This window comes from Pyrus communis, chromosome 5 (assembly GCF_963583255.1).
Source record: "Pyrus communis chromosome 5, drPyrComm1.1, whole genome shotgun sequence".
Lineage (NCBI taxonomy): Eukaryota > Viridiplantae > Streptophyta > Magnoliopsida > Rosales > Rosaceae > Pyrus > Pyrus communis.
The window spans coordinates 15,767,866-15,782,842 of NC_084807.1; the positions used below are offsets into that span (position 1 = coordinate 15,767,866).

Consider the following 14,977-nt stretch of genomic DNA (forward strand, 5'->3'; position numbering starts at 1 on the left):
TTGCAGTGGGTCATCTCTTCTGTGTTGGCGCTTTCGGAAACGGCGTCGTGTTAGGCGGGAAATAATTTTAAAAGTATATATCAAATTAAATAAAAGTCACAGAGTAGACCGCTTTGCAGGCGTTTGCCTGAACTATTTCCTCCGACTATGCTGTTGTTTCGCTTTATCTTTGCTTCCCCGACTATCTAATAAAATGATATGGGTTTTTATCATAAATGGTCCTTAAAATTGACCCATCTTATCAAGATGGTCCTTGAAATTCAAAATCGATAAGTGTAATCCTTGAAAATAGACGTCGCAAAACAATGTGGTTCTTCCGTCACAATTCTGTCAAAAATTCTGTTATGTGCTGATGTGGCACATAAGTGGATTCCACAAGTCTAATTAAATATTATAATGTGGAAAAAAACAAAAGAAAAACAGAAGTTGGCTGTCGTAAAGAACAAAGCAAGAAGCCTCTGCAGCTGCCCAGAACCCACCAAATCAAGTTGAGGGATTTTTTTCTGTAGAACTTGTCACCTGTTTCCAATTTTCACAACAATCCAGTTGGGAACTTCAATTTTAAAATCCTAACACAATCTTTGAAGGAAAAATTCTTTAATTTCAGAGGAAGAATATAGCTCTATTTTTGTTTATTGTGAAATTACTAAGAAGGAAGAGTAGAGCTTTAGTTTTTCTTTTGTGAAACCTAATCAGATCACTGCCCCTCCCTAATGGATCCTTCCCCAACCCGTTGCTGCAAACCCACTCTCACGGATCTCACCCCTCTTCTCCCTTTATGCAAGCCCAATACCCCAACCTTGATTACTTGTTTAATTTTGTCTGATGGTAGTGATATTTGGGTTTCGATTCCGCACGAGAATAGATGAGAGAGATAAATGAGTTGCATGAGCAGCGAGGTGGGTTAGGGTGCTAGGTTCAGATCTCTGACATTCATCCTTTTTTCTGTTTTTGCTTGCTCTGGAAGCGGGCAAGGTGGTGTAGGCTTGATGCAACGAGGTGGGATGGGGATTAGAAGAAGATGGATCTTCTTTGTTTTTAGGGGGTGTGATATTCACACACCCCTTTTGTCACATCTCGGCCCGGGCCCCCATCACATCCTGGGCTCGACTCCACCGTAACATGATATTGTCCGCTTTGGGCCTCGACCACGCCCTCACGGTTTTATTTCTAGGAACTCACATTAGAACTTCCCAGTGGGTCACCCATCCTGAGATTGCTTTCGCGCGAACTCGCTTAACTTCGGAGTTCCTACGGAACCCGAAGCTAGTGAGCTCCCAAAAGGCCTCGTGCTAGGTAGAGATGAGAATATATATATAAGGCTTACATGATCCACTCCCCTGGGCGATGTGGATGTTACAATCCACCCCTCTTAGGGGCTCGACGTCCTCGTTGGCACACTTCCGGCCAGGGATTAGCTTTGATACCAAATTGTCACATTCCGGCCTGGGCCCCCACCACATCCCGGGCTCGATTCCACCGTAGCACGATATTGTCCGCTTTAGACCCCGACCACTCCTTCACGGTTTTGTTTCTGGGAACTCACACGAGAACTTCCCAGTGGATCATCCATCCTGGGATTGCTCTTGCACGAACTCGCTTAACTTCGGAGTTCCTACGGAACCCGAAGTCAGTGAGCTCCCAAAAGGCCTCGTGCTAGGTAGAGATGAGAATATACATATAAGGCTTACATGATCCACTCCCCTGGACGATGTGAGATGTTACACCTTTTTACTTCTCACACACTTTTCTAATTTTTAGCCGTCGGATCGGATGAAGTGAAGAAGATCAAATGACAGAAATTAACAAGAGGTGTGTGAGAAGTCAAAAAGGGTGTGTGGATATCACACCTTTTTTTTTATGTTTTATTTTTTATAAGTTTTGTTTTATATAAATATTAATAATATAGATGATATGTTGATAGTTTGATAACATGTCGATACTAGGTGGTCAGACATGTCACGTTAATCGTGATCAAGCGGCATGAAATAATATTTTTCCCGATAAAAGATGCACTGGCTTATCTATAATATGAGGGCTTGTTTGGTGGGCTGGTAGAGATAGGTTGTGACCAATTAAAATGGACTTAAGTCCAGTCCGTTGTTTGTTGTGTTACAATATGAGATGGACAAGATTGGACATGATGGGCTATGAATCCACAATAGAATGGGTTTTTTTTAACCTATCCTTATACATGAGTTATAAGTCAGTTCTTACATGTCCCTGCCAATCCAATCTCATCCCGAAGACCTTGTTCGGTCTTAAGTGTGTCTCACACAACTTCCCCTTGTCTACATTGCAATTTCCTAGATTAGTTTTGAAATGTGCCTTTGCAAACCCTTTGGCAGGCTCTCTATGAAAGCTAAGGAATGTTCGGCGTGCCATTGTTGGCATAGACCAACAAATTGAAGTTATTTAGTCATGAATAGATTGAATACTTACACCACAAGTTACTTAAATTCCTTTGTTCAAGGGATTATTTATGGATGGGTTAAATCCATCAAGAGTTATTTTCTCTACCTTGTGATCAAGGACTTTTAATTTGTATTGTACGCCAATTCTTGAGAAAGTCTTAAGTTTTTCATTCAAGGGATTATTTATGGATGGGTTAAATCCATCAAGAGCTCACACTTGATCCTTCTTTATTTACGAGTTTTTGCCATTGAAAAACACATTTCTTCTGCCTAATCCTCGTTCCGAAATCCTTCTAGCCTAACCATTGTAGACTCGTCGGCCACTAACTGCCACATCATAATATTTAAAAATGTTTAGTACACAACACTGTGCACTTTAGCCAAAATTAAATACCAAACAAGAGTTTAGTGCTTTCCGAAATGACTGGGCCTAATTAAACCAAGCCCAAGAATTATCAGTCCAAACAGACCCAATCCCACCCAACCCACCAAATAGGCTTTGAGGGATTTGGAGATGGATTTGCGGTGATTAATGCTTGGCACTAAGGGTGAATTTGTTGCATCGAACTATCTGACTGGACTAGCTTCAAGGACTATGCTAAACTGACTTAGAATAAACTAAGCTAGACTCAACGTTTGGTGTAATGTTGGACTAAACTGGACTAGCGATTGTAAATATTACATCTTCTCCAAATTTTATGGGAATCATCCGATGTGATATGAATTAATGGCATTGGAACTTGAAAATTTTGAACTTTGATCAAAAGTCATTAACTTTATCATGAATTCTTTTGAAGAAACAATCATCCCATCACTAAAAATAAATAAAACCATTGAAAATTGACGTCGCAATAGAAGCACAAAAAGAGCCATCAGAATAATACCCAGAAGAAGCAATCGCAGATTCACAATAATATCTAGAAGAAGCCATTGCAATAATAGTCCATGAGCCACCCCACCCTCAACCAAAGAAAAACAACACAAACCCATAAGATTTCCTAATTCCCTGAATCACCGAACTCTCGCCCTATTTCTCTCTCAACTTTGTTTGGTGTCGAACGACAGAGCTTATGGACTTCATCGGAAGACACAAAAACTCTAACACTCCAAGAGTGTTGTTTTCTACATGGACTGAGGGAACTAGATTGGAGTTGTACTAAAAGATGGCGACAATGGTGGATTTGAGTGTCGGTGGAGATTGGTGGTTGTTTGGGAGCGGGATCTTCCTTGGAGGTGAATTGGAGGAAAGGAACATGGGAGCTTTGAACAGTCGTAGTGCGCTGCTTGAACTTTCAGGGATGCTAACTTGCACATGAGACTATCTGAGAAGTCTGCCCATTTAATGAAGGCAATCTTGTCTTTCTTGAGTAAAAGTCCACGTGTCGCCTTGTAGATTTTTAGGATTATTTTCGGCTTTGTACCCACACCATATTGAACTTTAACGATCCAAACAGTTTATGTTTTAAGTTGCACCTCATATATCATCCTTGCAAAATATTAGTCAAATTGAAAATATTTGAGGCATCTAATTGAGTTCAAAGAAATGACGAACACTGTGTTCTAAGAAAACATTGAAATTACATCGTGATAATTAAATAGGTAAATGGTTTCGAATTGAATTGAAGTTTTGTAAGTATGATCTATGAATCGAGGCTTACAAAATAGATGGCTCGGATTGTTGAAGTCCCATGTAGAGTGAGTCCCATAACTAATCCCTATTTTTTAAATAAAATTGAGATATCTTCCTTTAAAGGGTTTGTGTGTGTGTGTGGAACTGGGAGCAAATGAGGCTCATATGTGGGATCAAATAAAGCATGAAACCAATTGTGATAAATGAATAAAAGAAAGATATGAAAGACTGATTTGTGTTAACCTTAAACTTGAGATATTCGATGAATTGACTAGGAGTAAGAATTCTATGCCAATTGAAATCTTCTGTTTGGTGAAGAAAGATATTAGTCCAGGCATCAATGCAATCAAAACAATTGTAGTGAATATTGGGCAACTGGATGTGTTGGGTGTGAAGGGGTTTACTTTTGTAAAGAAGTATTCCCCAATTTGACTCAGTTAAAAATCTACCAATGCAAAGGGAATGACAGAGGATTTTGTTTTCATTGGTTTTACTGTAAAGTGGTTTGTTGGAAATTGACTCGGTTTCCCTAAGAATATCTTGATAGAATTTCAATGTTTTGTATGACTCTGTGGGTTGATAATGGAAGTTGGGTGGAAAGACATTTTTGACTAGTTTTTCTGGTATTTGTTCATTTCTGAGATTAAAAAGAACACTAAAAAGGTATTGATTAGTAATTGGGACGTGGTGAGTGGTAGTTTGGTCAGGGGTTTCCTATTGTGGAACCTAAGGGAGTGAAACGGTTGGTTATGGCTAGGGCTAATGAAGAATTTGGGTTTGATTCTTGTTTTACTGGTGGTGGTGGTAGAGAGGCTGGAAGCTTTCTTCGATTAGGTTTTCGTTCTATCATTATTTCCCAGCACAAATTCTTTAGTTAGGAAATCAGGAATGCAATTTTGGCTACCTTTGATGTATTCAATTTCAAAATAAAAAAAAAATACTTAATATAGCTTGCCATTGTGCAAAAATCTATTTTGATGCAATGTTTTGAACATATGCTTTGCAGATTTGCAATTGACTCTGACTAAATCGTCGATGTAAACGATTGAGAAATGATTGTATTGATTAAATATTTCATTCTTGATATTCTAAAACTCACTAGGTGCATTCTTAAGACCAAATGACATTACATTCCACTCATAATCACCAAAAGGAGTGAGAAAAGCTATTTTATATTTATCATCCTCATGAATTTGAATTTGCCAAAATCCAGACTTCATGTCAAACTTTGAGAAGATTACTGCTTAACTAAGTCTCTTAATTAAATCTCTTTTGTTAGGAATTGGATACTGTATCCATTCCAAGACTTCATTAAGAGGTTTGTAATTAATGACTAACCTAGGTGTTCCTTTTTCTAATTTAGCATTTTTCTGGACATAGAAAATAGGGTAAGACCAGGGTGATTTACTCTTTATGACTATTCCTTTATTGAGAAGTTCTTCAATTTCTGTTTTTTAGAATTCCATAACTTATTGACTCATTTGAATTGGCTTGGCTTTCGTTGGTATTTTCTTCTTACTGTGCCAAAAACCGTTGGGAATGTCAGAACAAATTTCATTAGCAAGTTTCTTTTGGAAGTTGTCAATGTTTTGTAATAAAGATTTGTTTGTTAATTGTTCTTCAATTCTTTTGTAATCAATTTCTTCATTTAAGAAATTAATTTGTTGTGATTTTTTGGTAACTAGATTGATGGTTTTTGAAATACTATCTTTTTGTAATTGTCTTAATTTCTGGAGATCTGTTTTCGTGCAGAACTCAAATGTGATTTTTTGTCCTAACATTTTCGTGGTTATGTGATGCGGTGTACTTTGAAAGGATATAATAGAGCTATGAAGGGTAGCCCTAAGATAACTGGATCTGATATATTTTTCATCAGAACGAATGGTGTTTTAAATCAAACATTATTTTGACAAACATGTGCTTTCGAAATTTAATATTTTAACTACATTGGTGATTGGTTTGATGCACTAAGGATTTCTGTTGATTTATGAAAATATGTAGTAGGAATTAAACCTTCCTGGATACAATTTAAATCCGCACCTGAATCAATTAAGGCGATTATTTCTAACTGGAAATCTTCAATTATTATTTTTACTTTAGAATACCATTTCTGGATTCTAATCTTTTGCAGTAATCCTAATACTAAGTTTTGTATTGGATTATTTACGGACTTGGATTATGATTCTTGAGAATTATTTTGTTCTTCATTTGTTGGGGATTGGATTTCATTGTTCCCAAGAAATTCTAGTGTTTGAATGTTACTAAGATGTGAACGAATTTTTAGGTTTTCTGATTCTAGAAACTTAATCTCTTATTTGATCTTATTGACTTCTCTTTGTAGATCCTTGATTGTAACTTCTTTTTTAGTTTTACTAAACTTTTCCAGGGTGTACTAAGACAGATTTTTGGAGTTATATGTGGTTGACTACTACTGAACTCTCATTGGGAAACTAATTTCTTAAGATTTTTTAAGTAAAATGATTTTAGCTCAGGGTTATCTATTTGACTGATTAACTCGATAAGAAGATATTCTTGTTCTTCTTGTTTATTGAGGATTGGAATTTTCTTACAGCAAGTATCCGTGCATCTTATCTTGATGTCAGGAGATGAAAGGCTACTTGAGGAGTGACTGGAAGAAGATGAATTAAATTGTAAATCATCTTTAGATTGACTATGGTTAGTGTCTCTTAATTCTAAGACTTGGATTAACTGGACTTTCTCTTCTTTAGAGATCTTTAACTGGTTGATTGCTTTCAGACTCTACATTTGTTTGCATAGTGACCGAATTTGCCACACTTGCAGCAATTTACTTTTTGTTCTTGGTTTTGGAGTGGAATTTTCTTCAGGTCTTCCTCTTTCACTTTTTGCTGGACTTGGGTTTCTTGTAAAAATTGTTTGTTTCAAAATTCTTATTTTTGAATTTGTATTTATTGTATTTAGGGTTCCTCCTATTTGGGTATAGTTTCTCATTTCTTCTTTTTGTTGGACGGAGCAATATGAGGTAATCCATATTGTTCACAGAATGTTCCTAATTTGTATTTGGCTATTTACTTGTCTTTGTTGACTTGTTTTGTGATTTTCATATCAATACACATTTTTAATCATTCATTCTGGATAATATTAATAATATTTCCATAAGTAAGGGTATTATATGGTATGATACCTTCTTAATTGACTAAAACTTGTCTAATTTTATGGGTAAACAAGTTTGGCAAGCCATTAATGAATTTTTCTTTCCAAAATGGTTGATTACTGCATTCTCTAAGCATGACTCTAGACATAAAAACGTCTTTGTATCATCTAAAATTGTTTAAGGTTGGACATCTTAAATTGCTAAGTTGGTCATGAATTCTTGAGGTGACATTAATGGGTGTTCCCATGAAATGTTCTATGATTGTGAAAAGTAACGCATTGACTGCGTCTGGGACTCCTATTCCAATTCGTTCATCAAAAATAGGTGTTCCTTCTTCGTCTTGTTTTACTGCATTTCTAATTTCATTCTTGGATTGTTCAATGAGATGTTTCTCCTATCAGGAATGGAGCATTCCTGTAAAACTAGTAACTAAAAGGTCGACAACTTGGGCATGATTGAGATTATGGTTGGTAACATAACTATTAGCAACCATGGAGATGTGTTGTAATTTGTTTAAAAGTTCTTGTTCTGATAACCCATATATGTTCCATTCATAGAGTTTATTAGCTAAGACTAAAAATTGGTTCTGGATATTTCTTTCCTCAAATTGAATATCCGAAGGTGTTAGCTTTGGATACCAATTCTTTGTAAGAGTTGTTGGATTGATTTCTTTTTCTTTTTCTTTTTTCTTTCTTGATTCATTTTAGTTCAAGGTTCTGAAAAGCTTTTTTTACTTTTTTGATTGAACTTGTTTCACTCTTATCTTTTAAATCCCATATTACGTAAGTTGTTTCTAGTTGAAATTCATCGGGGTGTTGTAAGACATTGATTGTTTTTTCTTGTTTTAACTCTTGTAACATTTGATCTATTTTTTGACAAGTGGAGATCTTCTTTAAAGCTATTGTGCTAGACGAGGCTGCTAGGAAGTTGACTAAGGGTTTTTCTTTAATTGTTGGTTTGGGATGTGAAAGTCTATCTATTTTGGTTTCTATTTTATACAGCTGTTTTCCCATGGTGTGTAGACTTTGGTTTGTGAAATTGTTTTGTTCAATGACTGGCTTAACTCCTGCATCTTCTTTGGAAAGTTTGAAAGGAGTTGGCTGATATTTGTGTGTTTGCGGTCGTAATTAAAATTGTTTCTTATGGAGGGTGACCAGAAGAGACTATGGTTTTATCTTCTTTAACCCAATTTTCTTTGGTGATGACTTCTAGCTTTTTTTCAGACTCGTAATATTTTTTTCAACAAAATCAAAGAAAAATTCTTCAAATTTGTGTCTTTTCATGAAATTTGTCCATTTATTGTAAATGCCCAATTTTTGTTCATTTGTATATTTTTCCCTAAAGGTGTTTCTTTTGGGAATGTTTTCCGTTGCTTCGATGTTAGCATTGAGTTTCTTCCATCGAATTTTGAATTGTTTATTCAGGACTAGCAATTGGTGATTAACTTGATTTGCTTCGAAATCAGATTCTGTTGGGGAGGTTTGTTCTTCTTGGTTCTGGGTGTTAGTTTGGAACCGTGGATGTGTCACTTGAGAGGTTGTTTCTACTAATTTTAACTTCATGTTGATTAAATTATTAATCAATTCTTGCTGGGTGACTACTGAGCTAGTTTCTACTAATTTTAATTTCTTATTAACTAGGGAATTGATTAGATCTTGATATTGACCCACCATATCAGCTGATGTGGATCCAGAAAAAGAATTCCTAGTTGGTTCTCTAAACTTATGTGATTGGGCTAACTAGTGTAGGTGGACGCGTAGCATGGCTAGATGGAGGATTGAAGTTGATTTTAACTGTTCCGTCAAATTATTGTTCTATGTTGTCTAGGTTGACTACGCTATTTTGTATGCTTACTGGTTTACTTTCATTGATCAAGCACCGGTCTAAAGGTAGACTAATATCTGACCATTTGATGGTTTTGGGTAGTTTGATGTTGGCATTCTCTTGATTGGTTTGTATCAAGAGTGTGTGGTCTCTAGGGCTTTTGACTAAGGTTTTGAAATTCATGTTTGTTCCTGTAACTTTGTAATAAACTCTAAAGATTAAGGCTAATGGTTGGACTCATTCAAGGGCTTGATATCTTGAAGTTTTGATGTTTAATGTGAGTGCTTTCAACATATGAGGATCTGAAAGGCTTACTGTGAGATTTGATAAGCAATCAGAATGAATTGAACCATTGTAAAGGTTTGACTCGATCATTCCAAGAATGCTATCACTGAAGTCAGTGAATCTTGCATCTCAAAGACATAACAAAATAGAGGTATTGAGGTCTCTTCTTGTTAAAAGCTTGATTGCAATCTGAACTAGACGTATGTGAATGTAATTGTGACCATCTTTTCTATGGGCTTTGATTTGTTATGGTGTGAATAATTGACAAGTCTCATGTTTATTACTGAGAGCATAAGCTTTCTCGACTGTTTTAACATGATGTTCACTTCTGAAAGAAGCTACTGACCATTTATTTTTGTAAATATTTTTACTGGATATTTTGGGGATGTTCCAATCTCCAAAATCAATGCTTTCATCTGTTTGAAATTTTAAATTTTGATCCTCATATACTATGTATGGAATCCTACTCAAAGCGGATTTGGAGCTAGTGTTGGTAGTTGAATTAGAGCTAAATAATCTACTCATTGTTCAAAAATCAAGTCTTGTAATTATAGAGATCTTACCGGTTTTCCTTTCTTCGCGTATTTGCTAAACTCTCTCTCTGCTCATGCCAATCCTATAGACTTATTGTTTGGAACACGCCTTACTGTTTGGTTTGATAGCAAACAATCCTACTTAAGAAAGCTAATAGATAGGACCTACTGGAATGAACAAAAACCGATAGGTGAGCAAATGAATAAACTATTAAGATTACTAATTCAACTACCACTCACTTGGCTCTGATACCAAATGGGGCGGAACTGGGAGCAAATGAGGCTCATATGTGGGATTAATAAAGCATGAAACCAATTGTGTTAAATGAATAAAAAGAAAGATATGAAAGACTGACATGTGTATACCTTGAATTTGAGATATTCGATGAATTGACTGTGAGTAAGAATTGTATGCCAATTGAAATCAGTTGTTATGAAAATATTCATAATGAAAATAATGATGTAGATATAATTTGAAAAAAAGTTTTATTGCAAGACATATATTGGGACTTACAATTAATTTACTGACGATTAAGTCAGCAAATAAGAAAGTGACTGATGAAAAGTGACACACCCCAACCTAGATCAAGGTGTGCCCGAGCCCCCCCCACCACATCCCGGGCCGGGATGTGACAAAAAAGATATTGGTGCACGCAGGCATCCTTAACATTTGAAAATTAAGGTGCTTACAATTTTTGATTTTTTTGAATATAGTGTGAACTAAAAAAAAAAAAAAAAAAAAAAAAAATTAGAACTAAGGAAATGATGTGAAAATTAACTCATGATGTGAAAATTAACTCTATATATATGGTTTTGGTCATCGGTAAAAAATTTCTCCCAAGTCATAGGACAAGATTATAGTCTATTTTAGTTAAATATACTATAGTCTTGGATAATGGTTGAGTACAAAATAATAAAATATATGGTGTAGCATTAGAGCAAGTCTAATGGAAAAGGCAAGGATGAGGGGCTAGAGGCTTTATTTGGCCTTTCAAAATGTCATTATTTATGAAATCTAGCCATTCAAAATTTTGTTATTCTAATAGTGCGAGAGGCTAAGTTTTGTAATTTCTTTTAAAAGTTGACCATAGTCAAAGATAAACTTTCTCGTGAAGAGTTGTGGATTATTTTAACCTGGACTAGACATGTCCCTTTAAAAATTGAATTTTGTCTTTTGGTGCTAAATAACACGTTTACCTAGACTAGTTTGCATGCATTAGATATAATCATAGAAGCGTGAAAAAGATGACGATAATTTCACTTTTCAAATACTTGGTTGCAAGAATGCTAGATTAAATTACCCAACATATTACTTTACTCATAGAAACTTCAATGTCATTCCCCGCCAATTTCCAGTCAACATTTACATACATAAAGAAGAGAGTTACTTTCCAAATATTTTACAAAACAAACCATGAAAATTCAATTCCATGCATGACTTGAGAAAATTTTGTAACCACGCCACATGTCACAATGAATTTCCTCCACAATTAATTGCAAGTTTCCAACTCTTATTCACCGCGTGATAAGTCAAGAAACGAGAAATGTGTGAATTTGTCTTTGACAGTACGATATGTATTCCTACCATGAAACTTGGTCGCTTGTCAGAGATCTGTCATATTCTGCATTCATTAACGTTTTACATATTGTTAAATATACATTACATACTTAATACACTTTATATTTATTTTTTCACTTACAATTTATCTTTACACTCTACATACTTTTCTATAATATCTTTATACTTCACAGTCCCAATATACACTTTACATTTTCTACACATACCCCACATTTTTTACATACACCCCACTCTTTACAATACGTTTTTTCTTTTTTTTTTCCCTTGTCTTTGCCATGCATACAAAATCATTTATGTCATTCAAAGATTTGCTCAACTTTTTTCTAACAAAATGAATATCTCAAAAATGACAATTTAGAAAGTATAAGATGATGATGTGAGGACCTTAGGCTCCATAGGTCAATTTGATCATTCAGACTGGTATATTATTTTGGTAGTTAAATAAATAAATTCGGCAGTATGAAGTATTGTCCTTGGCTGGGATGCACACGGAATGATATTTTTTTTATGCATTGCATATCATACTCAAATATTATGCTGTGATGTTACTCAATACTACAATCTGGGGTATTTATCTTCACTTGTAATTGAGAAGTGTCTTAGGTTCGAATCTCGTGGATGACAAATTAGATACCAAATTAGGCTATCTATTGTGTGATTTAACCAAGCTCCCCCTCTCCTTATTATAAACTATATTGGTCCAATAAGTTTTTATTTTATTTTATATTTTATACTTTTTTTTTATGTAGAATTACAGTAACGGTATCGCTTTATTGACCAGGGTATTAAAATTCATTTAAGTTTACATGAACTGTTGGAGGGCATGGCTATAAATGCAAAAATTGTCAAGGCACAAATGCAATTTAGTATTATATCATCGTCAGATTATTATTTTTTAATACATGGCTTTGAAAGAAAGCGATGACTGTAATCTAACACCAATCAAGTTTAACTTTCCTCCACTTGTGATGGTACATTTTGAACAAGGTGGAGCTTCAAGTTTCATTCATCAATTTTTTTCTTTCTTAATTAACGTGTTTGTAGTTGTATTGGTTAAAATTTTGCTCTACAATTGAGGGTGAGCAGGGCCGACCCTGAGAACTAGGGGGTCCTAAAGTTCTCTAATTCCCGGTTCTTTGTATATTGATATATATATATATATATATATATATATATATATATAAGAATTCCCTAAATATATAAAAAGGTAGATATACAAATATTATTTAAATATTACACGACTCATGCTTTTAGACGCAAATGTACTAAATGTTTGAAGTCAAGAAACTAAGAATGTGAGTGAAGAACAATAAAACTTGATTGACAAGTATAATAAATTCAACAACGCCAATTGTTTCTCATGTGTTTTTTATAAAATCAACATCACACTAACGAATCAAACATTAAAATAATCCATTGAATAATAAATTGTTGAAAAACAAAATATAAATTCAAAGTTTTGATTACCTTAAATACAATCTTCAAAACATGTGATAGTTGATTTAAACATTCAATAGAAATGGAGAGATTGAGAAGTTGAGAGAAAACAAAATTGCAAAGGGACTTGAGTTTTGTAACTTTGTATGCACTTGGAGAGATGGATTGGGAGTAAATTTGAAAAACAAGAAAAAACTAGTGACTAAAAATGCACCTCTATGTTTTGAACTCAACACCTCAAAGAAAAAAGAAGTCGAACATTTCCACTGCACCAAAAAATAAAGTATAATATATCTTACTTTTCTGTATTTATATTTATTTACAGGATGGTATCTGTTTATTGTATATCGTGCAATCAGTTTTTGTTAGGTACTGTTTGTGTTCAATTTTAAATAAAAAATTTAAAATAATTTCTGACTGCACAATATACGATGAACATATATGATTAAAGATCACTAGGGTCCTCACAAATAGGATCTGGAGAGGATCCTCATTCTTTGAAGGGGGCTCTAGGGGGTGCCTACATGGTCATGGACTACCCTTAGGGCCGGCCTTGGGTAAGATTGATTTAGAGAGTTGGGGAAGACAAATAATTTTCGGATATACGTGTTAAAGTGATTAGGGGTTTATTTAAAATTTTATTTTATTTTTTAAAACCCTTATAAAATATAAATTGTCATTGCAATTAGGGTATGTAAGTAATTTAATATTAAATTTTAATGTTGCATGCTAATAAAAAAAACATTTTTCAAAACATTAGCCCCGCAATAAGAGGTGTGAATCCGTTAATTACATGAAAGTTTCTATCCTGAACAACTCAGAAACCCATTTTAAGGGCCAAAGTCAACTTGGAAAACCAAAGTGTACTTCGGCGCGTATATTTAGTTTATTAGTCCAATTTGAAATCCACGGAAACCAGGTGGCTGTTTCTCTCTCTTTTCCCACATCCTTCCCTCAACACTCCTATATAACCCCTCCCCACCCACACCCGTTTCCTCTCATCGGCTCTCACAATTCCCCTAATCTAACACAACACCTTACGCGCACCCTTCATCCACCATGGCAGCCAATTTCCGGACGCTCGAAATCACGGTGATCTCCGCTGAGAACCTGCAATTAAATCGAAAACCCATCAGCAAAAACACCTCCGTGACCGTCCGGACCGACACCAACAGCCAGTTTCGCACCACGGACATGGACACCGAAGGCGGCGCCTACCCACGGTGGAACGAGAAGCTCGTGCTCGACTTGCCAACGCACTCCAAGTCCATCACGGTGGAGGTCCAATGCCAAACTTCGTACGGCGTCAGGACGTTCGGGACGGCGACTATTCCGGCATCGGATTTTGTTGGCGGGTACGTGCCGGAGGGTTACCTGCATTTTCTGAGTTACAGGCTGAGAGATTACAAGGGGGAGAGGAACGGGATTATTAATATTTCTGTGAGGATGAAGGTTCCGGAGATGTACAGCTCTTGTGCAAGTTCAACGACGTCGTCTCCCTCGAGGATGGGGTTTCCGGCGGCTGGGAACAATAGTTTTGGTGGCAACATTGCGATCGGAGTTCCGGTTTGGTATGATGCCTATCAGAAAAATTATTGAAGATCCTACTCACAATTTTTTGTGCGTAATATTAGAGGATTTAGACTTTTGGTTACGGAGAATGCAAACTCAACGTCTTTCGTGTTCTTGAAGAAAATTTTATGCAACCATCGTTTTATTTAATTTTTTATTTAATTCATTGTTTTATTTAAATTTTTTTTTTTGAGAGAAAAAATTGATTGTCACAAAACTTTATTTTTGTATGACGATGAGTAAAGAAAATTTATATTTGGCAAAAGAGCGTTGCCTCAGTTGGTAAGGTTATTTCAAAATATATTTGTCTTTTGTTAATGGAAAATTTTATTTAAACCCATGTAACATCTTTCTACACCTAATGTCACATCCTGACCCGAGCCCCCATCACATCCCGGGCTCGACTCCACTGTAGCACGATATTGTTTGTTTTGGGCCTCGACCATACCCTCACGGTTTTGTTTCTGGGAACTCACACGCGCTTTGGGCCCCGACCACGCCCTCACGGATTTGTTTCTGTCCTACGAAACCCGAAGCCAGTGAGCTCCTAAAAGGCCTTGTGCTAGGTAG

The 14,977-nt window shown here is 35.6% G+C and overlaps 1 protein-coding gene across 1 annotated transcript; it reads left to right on the forward strand.

Annotated features, from left to right (window-relative positions):
- Positions 1 to 13,850: 13,850 nt before the first annotated feature.
- LOC137733278 (BON1-associated protein 2-like) lies at positions 13,851 to 14,538 on the forward strand. The gene has a single exon (XM_068472420.1). It carries the CDS (start codon positions 13,895 to 13,897, stop codon positions 14,432 to 14,434), a length of 540 nt encoding a protein of 179 aa, XP_068328521.1. The 5' UTR covers positions 13,851 to 13,894; the 3' UTR covers positions 14,435 to 14,538.
- The last annotated feature ends 439 nt before the right edge of the window (positions 14,539 to 14,977 follow it).

What these genes read in the sequence shown, in the direction of transcription:
- LOC137733278 (XM_068472420.1), top strand. Translation starts at nt 13,895, where the DNA reads ATGGCAGCCAATTTCCGGACGCTCGAAATCACGGTGATCTCCGCTGAG.